The 17,256-nt window shown below is 39.0% G+C and overlaps 1 protein-coding gene across 1 annotated transcript; it reads left to right on the top strand.

Moving 5' to 3' along the window:
- The first annotated feature begins 1,051 nt into the window (after positions 1–1,051).
- On the top strand, positions 1,052–17,136 carry LOC145782425 (large ribosomal subunit protein eL38). Its single transcript, XM_082594209.1, has 3 exons — positions 1,052–1,138; positions 10,551–10,664; positions 16,992–17,136. The coding sequence occupies exons 2-3, from the start codon at positions 10,560–10,562 to the stop codon at positions 17,097–17,099; spliced, it is 213 nt and encodes a 70-aa protein (XP_082450335.1). The 5' UTR covers positions 1,052–1,138; positions 10,551–10,559; the 3' UTR covers positions 17,100–17,136.
- The last annotated feature ends 120 nt before the right edge of the window (positions 17,137–17,256 follow it).

Genomic DNA, 17,256 nt, shown 5'->3' with positions numbered 1-17,256 from the left:
GGTCTTTTATTGAGACCATACAAAGTTTTTGACGAAGAGACTTGACCTATTTTGAAACGGAATAGTTTGAAATTGGTGTTGTTTTTTAGGCCAGAATGAAAAAAAAAATATTTTCTTTTAAAATGTATTTTTGTTTTGATCTGTCACGCAAAGTAATGCCATTTTTACTTTAGCCTCCCTGTTGGCTTAAAGGTTTTTGTATGTAAGTTGCAGATTTAGTTTTTTATAAAAAACGGGTGTTAGAAATCATTTAAGAAATGGCAAAATTTGCGACATGCAAGCTTGAGCCACCAACTTCAAGATCGAGTCTGCGTTCAACATGATAGGCTATTGAGAATGGAGTACTTTTTCAGATAAGAGAAAAGTTCATCTCTTTGACTAGGCTTGCATCACTGGTTCAACATTTTTACACAATGCAAAACTGCCCAGATCAAGCTTCCAATCAATAGCGTTTTTGGAAGCTAAATTTCAAAATTAATCCCACAATGTAGGCCTACGCGGAAGTTTTGTTATTTAAATATTGCAGACATAGCTCAAAGTGACAAATTCGTTTAGAAGAGAGCATTTTCTTTCATGTTGCAGTAGGCTACCATAAATTGCCGACAAGTAACTGAGAAAATCGCTTTATCATTAAATGTTTCCAAAATTAGGTATTTCAAAAATAAAGTTCGAGCCACTTGGTCGACAGCATAGCGACAATTATTTGCAATGCGAATTCACGTCCACAGGAGTTTCCACTCTTCTACTACTGCTCACATTGCAGTGAAAGCAAATGATTTCACTTGTAGGCTATAGGCTACATTGATTAAAATGCAGGTTTACTTCTACCATGCATAGTTTATAGAATGTAGCAGCTTCAAACAAAACGTTAGTAAAAAACAATATTTCGAGAAAAAAATAACGTAGGAAAGCAGTGTGCCGTGGTAGATTCCAAAAAAATTTGATGTGCCGTACTGCCGTGGTCCGTGGATAAAAAAAGTTCTCTGATTACAACTATGAAACACAAATTGCAATTTTTGGAAACCTTTTCAAAAAATTAAATTGTTTGACAGGGGACCATATTTTGAAATGAAAGGTTCCAGTGAGTTTTCCACGCAAAGTTCTTTTTTGGCTAAGTGGTTGGTTTCTGTATGTAAAGGTAAGAGACGATTTGTTATTTGTAACTATTTCGATTAGTGCTGAAGATTTGTTTCTAAACTTGTCGGAATTTTTTTCTGGGGGTCAATAACGTCAATTTTTTTAAATGTCCAGCTTACATGAGTGATAACCAGAGGTGGGCAGTAACTACCGGTAGTTACTTTTTGAGTATAACCGTAACGGTAACTTCGTTACTATTTTCCAAAAGTAACGAAACACGGTAACTAGTTCCTATTTTAGCACTTTTTCAACAGTTACAAGTTACTTTTGTATTGAAATTTCGGTTTCTAATTGCCGTCCATTTCTCTGCACATGTTTGTGTCATGCTTTATGCGTGTTTGCTGCGCGTTGCGCAATAATGCATTCTTCTTGCAGCTGTATCGGAGCAGCACTGCCCATGCGCGGCGCTCTTGTTTTGTGATCTTATGGAGCAGGATTGGCGAATTCATCGCCAAAATCCAGAAATCTGGCGATTTTTTAAGACGTTTGGCTTTATATTTATGGTTTGGCGATTTGGCTCTTTTTTGGCGCTTTTTGAGAACTGATTTGGCTAAATTAATTGCTTTTGGTGATTGATCAATATGTGACTTTCTATGCAATGTTTAGCAAAAGTGTTTGGCAACATTTGATAGCTCAGTTCATGCTTGTCGTATAGCTGCCAGAGGTGTACAGGAGCCGTAGTTTTAGAGTAATCTGAAAATATGTATAAATTGCAATTTAAACTTCTTGAAAGTAACTAACTAACTGACTATAAGCATCAAGAAACACGCAACGATTATAAGCAATAGTGTGGAAAACAAACAGACGGAAAACAAATTACATTAGGAAAAGGCAACTGCATAACTAGAAAAGAATTTGCACCACAGGGTGCATGATACATCTAATAAATGTTGAGGAGAATGGAGGCGCCTCCCGCAAATAATTGTTTGTTTAAATTTGGATTGCAGCGTTTGATTAATAGCGCTTCCTGAATTTTTGTTTCAAATTGGGATTTGCTTTTGCGTAAAATTTTAAATGAGTTAGTAGAGAATTTATCGCCCGACAGAATTTCGGTGATGAGTGCATGGGTATTGCTACCCACGCTTGCAATGACTCTAAAAAGGTTGTCTGGCATCAAAACCAGCAACAGCATTGCTGTGTGCTTGCCGTTGGTGGACGTTCTTGTGGAAGCAATACGAACCAGATTTGGTCATTGGTTCGAGGACAGCGACTTTCAGCTTGCTACTGCATTCCACCCACAATTTAGACTGGATGCAACCTAGTTCGTACCCTGAACAGTTCGTACCCTCAGTTCGTACCCTGAAAAAATCGAGAGAAAAAATTAAAAAAAGCGGAAGTCGCTGATCGCAGTTTAATAGCACAATGCCAAACTCGCTGATTGGAGTTTCCGCAAACAAACTCGAGGGTTAGGGTTAGCGGAAACTGCGGAAAAATGAAACTGCGGAAAAATATTTGCGGAAACTGTGATCAGCGAGGGTTAGGGTTAGAACATAGATTACTCTATGGTTAAGGTAAAGGTTAGTGGAAACTGCGGGAAAATGTTTGCGGAAACTGCGATCAGCGAGAGTTAGGGTTAGAGCCATAGACTATGGTTAGAGCATAGATTACTCTATGGTTAAGGTAAAGGTTAGCGAAAATTGCGGAAAAATGTTTGCGGAAATTGCGATCAGCGAGGGTTAGAGAGCATAGATTACTCGATTGTTAAAGATAGGGCCGAGTTAGGGTAAGCGGAAACTGCGGAAAAATGTTTGCGGAAACTGCGATCAGCGAGGGTTAGGGCATAGATTACTCTATGGTTAGAGTTAGGGTAAAGATTAGCGGAAACTACGGAAAAATGTTTGCGGAAACTGCGATCAGCGAAGGTTAGGGTTAGAGCATAGATTAGTCTATGGTTAGGGTTAGCGGAAACTGCGGAAAAATGTTTGCGAAAACTGCGATGAGCGAGGGTTAGGGTAAGGGTTAGCGGAAACTGCGATCAGCGACTTCGGCTTTCTGCTACCTTTCTCTCAATCTTTTCAGGGAGGAGATTTTTAAATGTTTGCGGAAACTGCGATCAGCGACTTCCGCTTTTTTTAATTATTTCTCTCGATCTTTTCAGGGTACGAACTGTTCAGGGTACGAACTAGGTTGCATCCGTTCGTACCATGAACAGTTCGGACAGTCAGTTCGTACCTTAAAAAGATCGAGAAAAAAATTAAAAAAAAGCCGAAATCGCTGATCGCAGTTTCCGCAATCATTTAAAAATTTTCCTTCTGAAAAGATCGAGAGAAAAATAGCTCAAAACCGAAGTCCGCTGATCGCAGTTTTCGCAAACACTTTCCCGCAGTTTTTGCTAACTCTAACCATAGAGTAATCTATGCTCTAACCCTCGCTGATCGCAGTTACCGCAGTTTCCGTTAACCCTTACCCTAATTCTAGCCATAGAGTAATCTATGCTCTAACCCTAACCCTCGCTGATCGCAGTTTCCGCAAACATTTTTCCGCAGATTCCGCTAACCTTTACCCTAGCCATGGAGTAATCTATGCTCTAACCCTTGCTGATCGCAGTTTCCGCAAACATTTTTCCGCAGTTTTGCAGTTTCCGCTTACCCAAACTCTAACCATAGAGTAATCTATGCTCTAACCCTAACCCTCGCTGATCCCAGTTTTCGCAAACAATTTTCCGCAGTTTCCGCTTACCCTAACTCTAACGATAGAGTAATCTATGCTCTAACCCTCGCTGATTGCAGTTTCCGCAAACATTTTTCCGCAGTTTCCGCTAACCCTAACCCTCGAGTTTGTTTCAAATTATTTGGGGAAACTCCGATCAGCGACTTCGGCTTTGTGCTATCAAACTGCGATCAGCGACTTCAGCTTTTTTTAATTTTTTTCTCGATCTTTTTAGGGTACGAACTGACTGTACGAATGGTTCAAGGTACGAACTAGGTTGCACTCATTTAGACTTATCTGTGTCCAATGGCTGACAAGCGATACTGCTGAATTGAAGACCAAAATAAAACAGAACATGCTTCAAGCAATTGAAGAAGCAAACTGCTCTGCTGAAGAGGGGGGCAGCACCGACACTGAAGTGGATAGTGATAGAGCCACAGAGGACTTTTTTGCACCACTTGATGCAAAAACCAAGAAGAGAAAGCAATGCGCGTTGAATCTGTTGCAGGAGTATTTGGAAGCTGACCCTTAGCCCAAGTTAAGCGGTTCCAGATTCACAAGCGAACCGATGAAAAACTGTTTTTAAAACATAACACTCCCATTCCGTCAAGTGCTGCAGTGGAAAGGTTGTTTTCATTGGGCAAGGATATTTTAAAGCCCTAAAGGGCAGGCCTAAGTGACGAGCACTTTGAAATGCTCGTATTTCTCAAAGGAAATAAGCATATTTATACTGAGTAATTTTTTTAAATAAAACATTTTTGGTTTTGTACTTGTGCTGTTATGTTAGCATGGATGGCTCTTAACACTAGCCTATATATCAAATATTGCGGTTAAATTGGACTTACATGCAGAGCTGGCCAGGTGCAGAATTTTATGTTGAGATTTATGAGTAACTGAAAGTAACTAGTAACGGTAACTAGTTACTTTTTTGAAATCGGTAACTGTAACGGTAACTCAGTTACCATTTTGGCCAAGTAACTGTAACTCAGTTACTTTTGAAAGTAACTTTGCCCACCTCTGGTGATAACTCACTGGTTAGGTGCCACATAATGAAATCTGAAGACATTTTTGCAAGATTAATTTACACTGTTTCGCATAATTGTAAAGCCTTGTACTCTTTAGGCATTTGTGGCTGGGTTATGTAAGTAGAGCTCGACCGATATATCGGTCAGCCGATATCAGGTGTAGCCGATATATTGTATCGGCTATTTTTTGCCGATAAACATCGGCCAGCAAAAGCACACTCAAAACCAGCCATACATGCCTTTAAAAGAAACACAAGTTGCTCAAACGTGCTTGCATAGCATGAACAATTGTTGCGAGAATAATATTTCCCGCCCATTCTAGTGCGCGCATCTAGAAAATGTTAATACTGCATCCCTTAGCTTCCATTCAAGCAGGAAAACTTTCGAGTTTTACGTTGCTTCAACGATTGATAACATTGAATCAACGTAACAAAAGTGAATTTTTTGCTAAGAATCGATGGGAGCACGCGCAACTAAGTTCAAGTCTTACGTCACAATGTCTGGCTTTAATCTCGAGTAATATTGATAAGGCAAGGTTGATTACAAAATTAGATTATACGAGTAGGCTATTACAGCAAGATGCAGCAAAATTTGTTAAGTTTTAGTATTACAGTAAGAAAGAAAAGGCCCATGGAAAATTTCCTTTCGCTCACATAACACACAAAATATACCTAAAGAAAAATGCCCAGTGAAACTTTGCACAGCAGAAAATAGTAGCGAGAGTGTAGAAGTTTTCCGACTCGTGCCCAGAGCATTGTGATGCAAAAATCCACACAACCTCGTTCGGTGGAAGTTAATCAGTTATGTGGCGTATTGCAGCTACACGGCGCTTTGACTCTCCAAGCGCACCTCGTTGGTCTGATGAAAACCTTTGCTGAAATTTTAAAAAGCCTTCCAAATCGTAGCCATAGCTCTTAAATGGCGAAGAATTCAGACCGGACACGTTTGTCCGCCGTCAGCAAAAACGAATTTCGAGGCCTGGGTTGTTTCTTTTTTGTTTGGTGTTTTTTTGTGATTAGTGTTAAGAATGATTTTTCCATTACAGCAACTAATGCATAAACTTTCTTGGACTGGTTTGTTGCTTAATAACTTTGTTGATAACAAATTTTTCGTAGCCGATATATATCGGTATCGGCCTAAAAATTTCATAAATATCGGTATCGGCCTGAAAATGTGATATCGGTCGAGCTCTATATGTAAGTACACATAATAGAGGTTAAACCATTGCTTTGTAATCTTATGTCATTCTTCTATGCTTGCATGTAGTCATACACAAACCGTAATTGTTTTAATAACTTTACTTTAAAGCCAACATCAAAAAAAAAGAAGTGATGATGCAATCGGGTGCAACCTAGTTCGTACCCAAACAGTTGGTACCCTAAAAAGATCGAGAGAACAAATTCAAAAAGTCGAAGTTGCTGATCGCAGTTTCCGCTAACATTTTAAAATTTTCCCCCTGAAAAGATCGAGAGAAAAAAATAGAACAAAGCCGAAGTCGCTGATAAGAGTTTCTGTTTTTCCGCAAACATTTTAAAATTTCCAGTAATGATCCCAAGAGTTTGCCGAAGTCGCTGATCGCAGTTTCAGCAAACATTTTAAAAGGGTTAGGAAAAGATTGAGAATGAAAACTTAAAAATAGCCAAAGTCGCTGAACGGAGTTTCCGCAAACAAACAAACTGAAAAGATCGAGAGAAAAAATAGAACAAAGCCTAAGTCGCTGATTGCATTTTCCATTTTTTCTCAGTTTCCGCAAACATTTTAAAATTTCTGGTAATAATTCTAAGAGTTTGCCGAAGTCGCTGATTGCAGTTTCAGCAAACATTTTAAAATTTCCGGTAGTGATCCTAAAAGTTTTTGTTTGTTTGCGGAAACTGCGATCAGCGACTTCGGCTTTTTTAATTTTTTCTCTCGATCTTTTCAGGGTACGGACTAGGTCATAGGCGCCGACTCCGGGGGGGCGGAGGGGCGGCGCCCCCCCGTGAATTTAGCTCGGGGTGGCTGCCCCCCCGCAAATTATTTAAAAAAAATCTTAAATCAAATGTTTTTAAGTTCAGATTTGCGTTAGTTTGACCTTCATTGCGGATCGATCTCAATTAAAAGATCTACTTGTTGCAACAAGAGCGCTGCTCCTAAGATAACAAAAGAAACAGAAGTACCGTAGCTGATAAACGCCAGCATGGTGCCGTTGAAGCGGGTCTGCTACTATTCGGTGAGTCCGATTCGGTGAGAGCTTTTTTCGGAGAGTTTGCTATTCGGTGATTTTTTGAAATTTTTTAAAAATTATAGGGTACCGTAGCCTAATTATGATTGCCACTTTTACATCGTTTTAACGTCGCTAAACGTTGAAATAAGACCCTAACCCCTAACCCTAAAACGGCAATGATAATTAGGCTACGGTAGCCTACCTGATAATTTAAAAAAAAATCAGCGAATAGGGCTCTCACCGAAAAAGGCTCTCTCCGAATAGGGAACTCACCGAAACGGGCCATTCCGCGTTGAAGCATAGTAACAACGATTGAAAAACGTTTTTCTTGATTTCCTTCGCTTTGTTTTTTCTTGGGAGTGTCAATAACGAGGTGCTGTATACTCAGTTTAGTATCTACGCGTATTAAGAGCTAAAGTTCAAAGTGACCACAGCATATAATTCGAAGTAGCCTACAGGCCTCGAAATTCGTTTTTGTTGACGGCGGACAAACGTGTCCGGTCTGAGCAGCTATCTCGGCGGACACACCAGTTTTAGCCGTCGATCGTCATGCTTAATCACTTTATCTTGATAATAATTCTTCTCCATTTCAGAACTGTCTATAACTACGGTTTTAGAAGGCTTTTTAAAAAATCAGTAAAGTCACTCCGAAAGGCTTTCATCAGACCAACGACTTGCGCTTGAAGAGTCAAAGCGCCGTGTAGCTGGTCAATACATCACATAACTGATTAACTTCCACCGAACGAGCTTATTGCGTCACAATGCTCTGGGCAGGAGTCGGAAAATTTTTACACCAATGGTACTATTTTCTGCTGTGCAAACTTTCACAGATTTTTTTCTTTAGGTTTATTTTTGCGTGTCATGTGAGCGAAAGTGGATTTTCCTTGGGTCTTTTCGTTCTTACTTTAATACCAAAACTTAACAAATTTTGTTGCATCTTGCTGTAATAGCTTACTCGTATAATCTAATTTAGTAACCAACCTTGCCGTATCAATATTACTCGGAGATCAAAGCCAGACATTGTGAGGTAAAACTTGAACTAAATTGCGCGTGATTAGTGTAGAAGTACCTGTACTCCTATCGATTCTTAGCGAAGAATTCACCTTTGTTACGCTGCTTCAATGTCATTGTCATCAATCGTTGAAGCAACGTAAAAATCGAAAGTTTTCCTCCTTGAATGGAAGCTAAGGGATACAGTATTCACATTTTGTAGATGCGCGCTAGAATGCGCTGGAAAATATATTATCGCATTCGCAACAATTGTTCATGCTATGCAATGACGATTTGTATCGCTAGTTCCTGTGTTATTTCTCGGCGGACAAATATGACCGATCTAGATGGTACTTCCCGCGGACATCACATACTGTGACGGCGGACATGTCTGCCGTGAATTTCGAGGCGTGAGCCTACATTATAAAGCTTGGCGATATACAATGGCATATAGACGCAAACAAACATCAATGCTGACAAACATCAGCATTTTGAATGTAAGCAATCGGTCGGCTAAATAGTTTGCCCCCCCGGCAATTTTCAAAACCCGGCGCCTATGGACTAGGTTGCATCCATGCAATCGGAGTTTGCGATTGCATTAGTGCTCTATGCCCTAATAAAGTACTACAGTGGGTTCACCAACCTCTGGACACCGACGGTTTTTTATTAATAACTGCTTTTATTCTTCATATTTCCTTGTGATTTTTGCAAGTACTCTCGGCGGTACTTCAGTCACTCACAAAAAAAATAGGCAGTGGCTATTTGACCCGCACCGGTCTTTTAATCTAAAACACTATTTGACTGGTCATGACATATTTTTTTCTTTTACCTTCTCTTTCAAAGCAAAAGACGAGAGGAGAAAAAATGAAAAAAATGCCTATATAACTTCTAAATTCAACAGTTTTATTCAACAACTGAACCAGTGGCGCATACGATATTTCTCAGGCTGGTATCCCCAAGGGTATGAGTTCGATACTATTCGGAAGCGTTTCATTTTAAACTAAATTGCCTGCTAAAAAACACTGCCTAAAAGTAAACTGAACATTGATGAAACCATTTTTTTAAAGAAATATTGTAACTTCTTACAGCCACCAAACTAACTTGTTGAGAGCAAAAATGTAATGCGTTGTTTGGCAAACACGGTCACATTCTCTTATGACAAACGGAAACTTACCCTGCGAAATTCTCAAACTCCAGTAAATTAAAAAAACTCTAACTTTATTACTCATATTTGAAAAGACATAAAAAAATTGGGCTGTAAGCTACTAGTACTCAAACTAAAAATCAACCACAAAAATGCAGCAGCCGTCACTTCGGGTTAAAATTTGGTTAAAATTTGCCAGTCTGAGAAATATCTTACGCACCACTGATTCCGTTGAATAAAATTTTTGAATTAAGAACTTATATGGGCAATTTTTTCTCTCGTCTTTTGCTTTGAAAGAGAGGTGAAAAGAAAAAATACGTCATGACCGGTCAAATAGTGTTTTAGATTAAAAGACCGGTGCTGGTCAAATAGCCAATGCTAGCGCTCAACAGCCAAAATAAAAAATCTGTTAAAGTTTTGTGTTCAGAAGTTTGTTAATTAATGTCGTGTTTTTGCGTTCACGCATGTAAGACAAACGAAAACAAGGCCCTGAAACAGTTGCAGTTGTAAAATGCATTGCACAATTCATTTTTTAACTTGCCTATGAAGATTCAAAGTAAAAAGTTCAGGAAACTTGTAATTTTTTTAATTTCTTTTCAATTTTATTTTTAATTGTTGGCGCAAACACGTAGTGACTGAGTGGCAAACTAACGAAAGGGAAACTGGAAAATAACTAAAACGTAATTTACCGATGCTTGGCAGTTGTCACATTAAGAACAGGGAAGCAGCTGACTCGATGACTGATATAGTCTTTCGCTGCTTCCTGTCTGTTGTGGTACCTAGATGGCTATGGTGCTATTCTATTCATGTTGTGTATAATTGTACCATGCTATTGTTGCAACAGACAAAATAAAAGTTTTCTCTCGCTCTCTCATTGCTTCTCAAGTAGGTGTAGAGTAGAATCATTACTCGAATTTTTATAGGCCGACTCTCAGGCTTATTGCAAAACTTTTATTAGCAATATTTCTCCTGGGCGTGTGAGAAACTTTGACTTGTTTGTGAAAAAAGGTTGCAAGTGAAGAGAAAAAAGTTTCATGCACAAACGCAAGTGAAGTAAAAAGTTGGAAGTACGAACGTTAGTGGAAAAAAACTACCAATAGAAAGGAGAAATATTGGCTTGCAGAAGCCGGCGACCAAACATGGCCTACCGGCGTGGTAGTTTCCGAGGCCATTTAACGACTTCTCGGCGGTGATGCAGAGGCCTGCACAAACATTTTTCCATTGTTGTCTGACTATTCCAGAATTTTTGCCATATGGAGAATCAAGCTGTGGTAGCTGACCCTTGTGTTTGAGGATAGTGGTCTTCACGTAGAAGTTGATTATGAGATTTTAAATAGCTAAATTGTTGATAGGAATGAAAATGTACCGGTACAGTTGTTCTAATAGAAATGTATCTTTGCAGAATATCATCATGCCGAAACAGATTAAGGAGATCAAAGACTTTCTCTTGACTGCAAGAAGAACTGATGCTAAATCTGTTAAAATAAAGAAGAATAAGAACAACACCAAATTCAAGGTTTGATGTTCTAAACAACTGTTCGACTTTATATTTTTATTTTGGTTATTTCTCTCTCTCTCTCTCTTCACTTTCGATAAGTGATGTATAATTTGTACTGTACTGTAGTTTGTACTGTATAACTATGATCAAATACAGGTTGATAAAACATTAACTAAATGTGAGCATTGTGTATATCAGGGGTCACCAAACTACACCCCGCGAGCCGGAACCGGTCCGCAAACTGATTTCATCCGGCCCGCCACGTGCTGCGGAAATAACAGCTCCACTACCTTACAACTGTTCAGGAAAAAAGTTACCAAACTTTTTGTAAAGGACTGACGTTGCTGTTTATCATTAGGCAAATTTGGAAAGATGAAATGTTTTTTTCAAGAGCACGATGCCCTGTAGTGTATCACAGCAGGGGATAACTTTTCAAGCTACCTTTCGATTTTTATCACAACTTTACTATTTCACCGCTGACTGTTATTTATTGTGCTCAATTCAAGTCAATGGAGATTCTAAATACAGTAGAATTCGCCTATAACGGCACCTCTAGGGGATTTGGAAAAACTGACGTTATAGCCGAATTCACGTTATAGACGAACTACCGCAAACTATTCCAAAACTGTCTTTTGATTAAAGAAAGAGGTGTATAATCCAATCTGGGTTACTGTGTACCACCAAACTGACAAAAGTCACGTAGAAAATAAAGTAAACAAAGAAATTGTTTAAAAAAAATAACCTACAGCGAATCGTACAGGAAATTAGCGCAATACAGCTCGTTACATACAGTAGTAGAGAAGTTCATTGTTTGTTAGCAAAAAAGGCATTGATCTTGAGCTGTTTCGGATTTGACACAGCTGTAGAGTGTAGAGCTGCTTTTTACAAGTGATAGTTTTTCACGTGGGAAAAAGGTTAATTCAGTTAATTAGTTTATACAGTACTGCACGTACAGCTGTTGCTTTGAGTTGTTTAAAGGTCAGCTGTAGAGCTGCTTTTTACACGTGATAGTTTTTCATGCGGAAAAAGTTAATTCAGTTAATTAAAGTCCCTGCTGAGAACGACGTAGAAAAATAAAGGGAAGACATTTTGCAAGCAGCAGCGCTAACTGGATTAAAAGACTGACCGTTCCTGGTGAAGGTGATGGCTTAAAGCAGGGGCGGGCAACTTCTCCAATTGGCGGGCTTGACATGGGAAAATGAAGTACTTGGCGGGCCGGATTCATTAATCGCGTATTTATTTACCTGGACAAACCAACAACCAGAGAATAACCAACAATCACTATTATTTGTATACGTTCCCCCATGGCCACCTAAAGCCACGGCCTGATTTGTCACATTTTGCAGAAATTTCCAGGTTTTTCTAACTTTGGGCAAACGTTTAAATAAATTTTTCTAAAAATTAGATTTTTATGCTTTCTTTTCTCTTTTCCCCAGATGACACAATAGGTTTTAACATCCTCACATGTTGAAAAACAAAGAAAATTTGATTTCGACGATTTTAGTCAGACTATTAATTTTTCAATAACAGTCTGACTTAACGTTTTTCAACTTCCTTTTTTTCATTTGCTGCTACTTCCCCAAGGCAACAAAAAAGTTTTATGTCATTAGGAAACCGCAAAAAGTAAAAACATCTCAAAAAATATCAGTCAAGCACTAGCAGTAGCCGTAATCAAAATGTGACAAATCAGGCCGGATTTCCAGGTGGCCATGGTTCCCCATTTAATTGGGATAGCGCAGCGGAAAAGGTGCTCGCTTTTCAATCATGCAATCTTGATTCGACTCCCGGCGTAAGCTGGTTGTTGAAAACACCGCTCACCTCTACCCATGGTGTAATGAATTGGGTGGGTGTAGTTGCTGAAGGAAAGGCGGCCGAGAGAAAGAAACTGGCCACCCTACTCTCGTTAGTGCCGACGGCTGAGTATAATGAGAACCTTAATTTATCTTCTCATCCCCGATGCTTGGATTCAAGTATGGGACTCACCTTTTTTTTACCCCATTTAATTATTACACTAATCAGCCAAATTTCACTTTGATCTATTTTCCGGCTTGAGACAAAGCTAGAGATTGAAGGAGATTTTTACAAAAGAAAAAGGATGGAAGGGCCGGTTGATGACGGAACATAACATGCTTGTCACTTGACTAAAAACTGAATAAGTTACAAAGAATACAAAAAACTAAATAACTAACAGTCAATATTACTTGATGTCCCCTTACGAGTAATTGGGGATTGCGAAAGAATGTGGCCGCGGGCTACATTATCATGTAAAGACCACAAACTGTCTGCAGGCCGCTCAAAATTCCGTCGCGGGCCGGGTCCTGCCCGCTGGCCGTATGTTGCCCGCCCCTGGCTTAAAGTGACGTTATAAACGAACAAAAGACGTCTGGGAACCAATAAAGGGTGCTGTTACATGCTAATTGACGTTATAGGCGATGCTGTTCTAGCCGAACTACAATGTACGTAAAAGATAGGAATTCTGCCTGGACCGAGCGAAATGTGACGTAATAGGCGAATTGACGTTATAAACGAAGCCGTTATAGGCGAATTCTACTGTAGTTGTATATCTTATCGCAATTTGCATCTGGCCCGCAGCTGTTACTCTCGCAGCACTCCGGCTCTCAGAAAAAAGTTTGGTGACCTCTGGTGTATATGTATGAAGTTTCTTGTCCACCGTAATTTATGAAAGTCAACAAATTTTTCCATATGCAGCGGAATTCTTTTTTATCAGCTTCGCCTTCAGTTCATCAACAGTCTGCGGACATTAACACATATTCTTTTTGTTATGGCGAAATTCTTATCTTTAACAATGAAACTCGTCCATATTGTCAGTTTGCCTCTACCGACGACACACTTTTCATCCCCCAAAGCATTTTGTTTTTTATAGCTCAGTGATTCTCAACCGCCGCCCTTAACCATTCTTCCTACAGCTCTCACAAAACACTGCCCAAAATAGCGAGAAAACATATTACACAAAGTATGTGCTAGAAAGGGCTTTGGAGCCTGCATAAAAACAAAACTGCTCCAGCTCCGAAGCTCTTTCACACCACTGCTCCAGCTTCATTACCGTATTTTATCGAATAATATACGACATCATTAATAGTCGCCCTCGATCAGTAATCACCCCAAATTTAAAGTCTTACGAAAAAGCAGACACACAACAACTACGGTATCCAACAATTATCAATTTTGTGATGGGTTGCTGTGAAATTATGTGAAATCAGCCAATAGCATCTTATGAAAATAATTGGAGCTGTCTATCAGCATGGCTCCAATTCCACCAGAATTTTTTATTCAGCTACATCTACTTTTTGAAAATGCAAAGCTCCTGGGCTCCAAAGCTCTGACAATAACGTTTCCCTACACCAAGGATATATACAGAGCCACTGGCGCCGACTTACGGGGTTATGGGGTGGCCACGCCACCCCGTAACCGCTGTGGCGAGGTGGCAGCCACCCCGTTTAGGTTACATTACTTACTGCTAATAAATGCAATTTGAAAGGACGTTTAAATCTTTTTTTGATCATTGGTTTTCGCTTCAAGTCAACGTAAAGCAAGAGGTGAACCAATACAGTATTGCGAAGAAAATGATTGTTTTTGTCACAAGCATGATACTCGCATAACATCAAGCAAGCTACGTGAAGATTACGCAACACGTGGCTACGAGTTTTTTCCTTGTTGTTGCGATCGTTTTATTTGTTACTTGTCATAAGTCATTGTTACATTTGTTAGGTTTACAATGGGATTTATTAATCAATAAAATACGATCTTTCCATTGCCTCCCTCAAAAATCTTTTTTGAAAATTTTTAAACTGCTCATAATATCGCTATAAATTATGCCAGCTATAAAATACTTGGAAATAAAATTATCTCGATGATTGATAGCTCCACCCCCTAAATGAACATCTATATTCAAATTTCATTAAAAAAATGCAATTTTCGAAACTTTTTGAGTTTTATTTAAAAAGTGCACTTAGTAAAGTAACAGTTTTAACGTTCTGCAAATTTACACGTTTACATGATTCTATTCGAGGAAAGCTACACCCCCTGCCAATTCCCAATAATAAAAGCAACCTTTTTCAGTTACTCAAGATTTTGCATTTTGAATTATTTTCCAATTTCAATTGGAGTGTACTGTCATATTATGACCGTACACTTCATGCTTTAATTTCTACTTTGTTATCTACTTCATGCAATAATATTGCATGTCAATGCGTGACAAACTGTGAGGCGGGAATTTATTGGTCTGACATAGGAGTTGCTTGTTACATCCCTGGTTACATCATAGAAAAAATTACGAAAAGTCGTCCAGTAAAAGTTTTCGCCGACATTCCAGTTTTATTCAGCTTAAAGAAAAAGTGTTCAAAATTGCAGCTCTCCGTTGAGTCATTTTTGTTGCGTCTAGTCAGGATTTCAGTCAGCATGAAAGTGACCAAACGCCTGAACGAAACGAAAGTGTGCCACTGCCAAAAGGCGTTAGCACGATCAGGGAGGTGGAAGAACCGAGCACGAGCAGGATAATCGCTGTTAAAGGGAGAATCTATCAAAAATCGTGGGAGAGCGAATTCCCGTGGCTAGAATACGATAGATGCAAAGATGAGCATTCTGTCCGATTTGCAACTATGTCGCAACTGCTTGATCTATTTGCAAGCAATGAAACAATTTCATTAATGCTTCCAATTCCAAACGTGGTCTGCATTGTGCGGAGTGATCGTTCAGTGCACTCAGGCGCATAAAAACCTACTTGCGAAGTTGCGATCTACCATGACGCAACAGCGATTGAACCACGTCATAATTTTAAATGTTTATCAAGCTGAAGCTTCACGGTTACAACTTGACCAGTTGATTAACAGTTGGATTGACAGAGCTTCTCTTCGCAAAAAGACTTTTGCCAAACGTTAAGTGTCAGAGCAGCAACGTAACAATAAAATTCACGACATACCTCCTGTGCTTTGATTTAAAGTTGCTTTGTAAATTATCGAGCTACAAATCAGGTGTGAAAAGACAATTGCATCTACGAAACACGCTTAGTAAAAATCAAACAAAAACATGCAGTTTGAAAGTTTTTAGGTTGCCATATTGTGCTATCCGCCACACCGTGCAAAAATAAAAGTCGGCGCCTATGTACAGAGCAATTAACTGTGCTTATCAGGAAATTACGCCAAACTTTAACATTTGCGAGCAATTTCCCACTTTCCCTTCACAGCATACCAAAAGTAATATATTTGTTTCGTGAAGTCAGGGATATCTATGCGTGAAGTCCGTTCAAGGTCTTCTGAAAGAACATTTGAATTCTTCAAAGCTGTGTTTTTAGTGTTATGGGTATCCTTTCATGTTAGGGAAAAATTCAGGTCTTTATTAATTCGTTAACCGATGGCGTTAGGAGGATAATCTTACCCCTGTGATGTGACACCACTGTATTTTACACCAAGAATACTGTGTATATCGTTACTAAGTCAATGTGATAGACATCGTAACATCCACAGTAAATTGGATTCGTGCGAATGCGCTTAACCATCACAAGTTTAAGCATCATGAAATTGTAAATTTGGTCCCCGTGCTGAAAAAGGTTGAGAACCACTAGTTTATAGTGACAGTTTCGGTTTTTTTCTGCAGTCCGATTCATAATTTTAAGTAGAGCACAGCCAGTGACAAATGTTTAAACTTTTCCTACTCTCAGGCTTGTGTTTATTTATTCCGCCAATGTACAATACATTTATTGTAGTTGCTTGGCGTAGTTAACAACATAAGCTTATTCAGAAGTGAAGCATCTGATGACCAAGAAATTAGGGATTGTTTGCAAGGAAAAAAGGTCCTGTGCCTGTAGGCTACCTCATGTCCGCATCAGTGGTATTTTTATAAATGCAAGTGCCGATATTTTTCACAGCGTTGTGATTAACCGAGTGCCCAGAAAACTACATAAAAACAACAATGCTGATGTACAGCGATAGACACCGTGTTTCGCCCATGAGGTGTACTTAGATTTACTGTTCTGTCTATCAATACTTTTATTTCAGTCCCTTGACATGAGTATTGGAGAATTGTGTTGTGGTATTCTCTAAGAATCCTCAATAACTTTGAGTATACAGTATTTGTCTCCAAAGCCTTTTTTGTTTTTTTCAGCAGTTTTCATTGTGGAAACTGGCACTGCACGTCTTTCGTTCTAGTAACATATATTCTATGTATGCTTACAAGCTGCATATGTACAATTGTACATAATGTGTATATATAAGCTATGAATATTGAATTTCTTATTTAAACCATTGCTGGATGCAAACGATCCACGTATGGAATACATTTAAGTTCAACCGGGTTCAACATTTTACAAAAACCCCACTTCTTTTTTAGGTGCGATGTAGCAGATATCTTTACACCCTGGTCATCCAAGACAAAGATAAAGCAGAAAAACTTCGTCAATCTCTGCCACCTGGTCTGAGTGTAAAGGAGCTTAAATAAATGAATCGATTTCAATAAACTTCGTTCGTAAATAGGTGATGTCTTGTTGGTTTAGATCAGGATCATGTGTCAGGTGCACGAGTAATCCGATTATTTGAATATGTTTAGTTGCGAAGCATAAATCAGACAAGTCTGTAAAGGGAGTGAGAAGCCCAGG

The sequence above is a fragment of the Aplidium turbinatum genome, chromosome 13 (genome assembly GCF_918807975.1).
Source record: "Aplidium turbinatum chromosome 13, kaAplTurb1.1, whole genome shotgun sequence".
In the NCBI taxonomy this organism is placed as follows: domain Eukaryota; kingdom Metazoa; phylum Chordata; class Ascidiacea; order Aplousobranchia; family Polyclinidae; genus Aplidium; species Aplidium turbinatum.
Note: the sequence above shows the minus strand (reverse complement) of the source record. Positions and strands in the feature narration are given on the sequence as shown.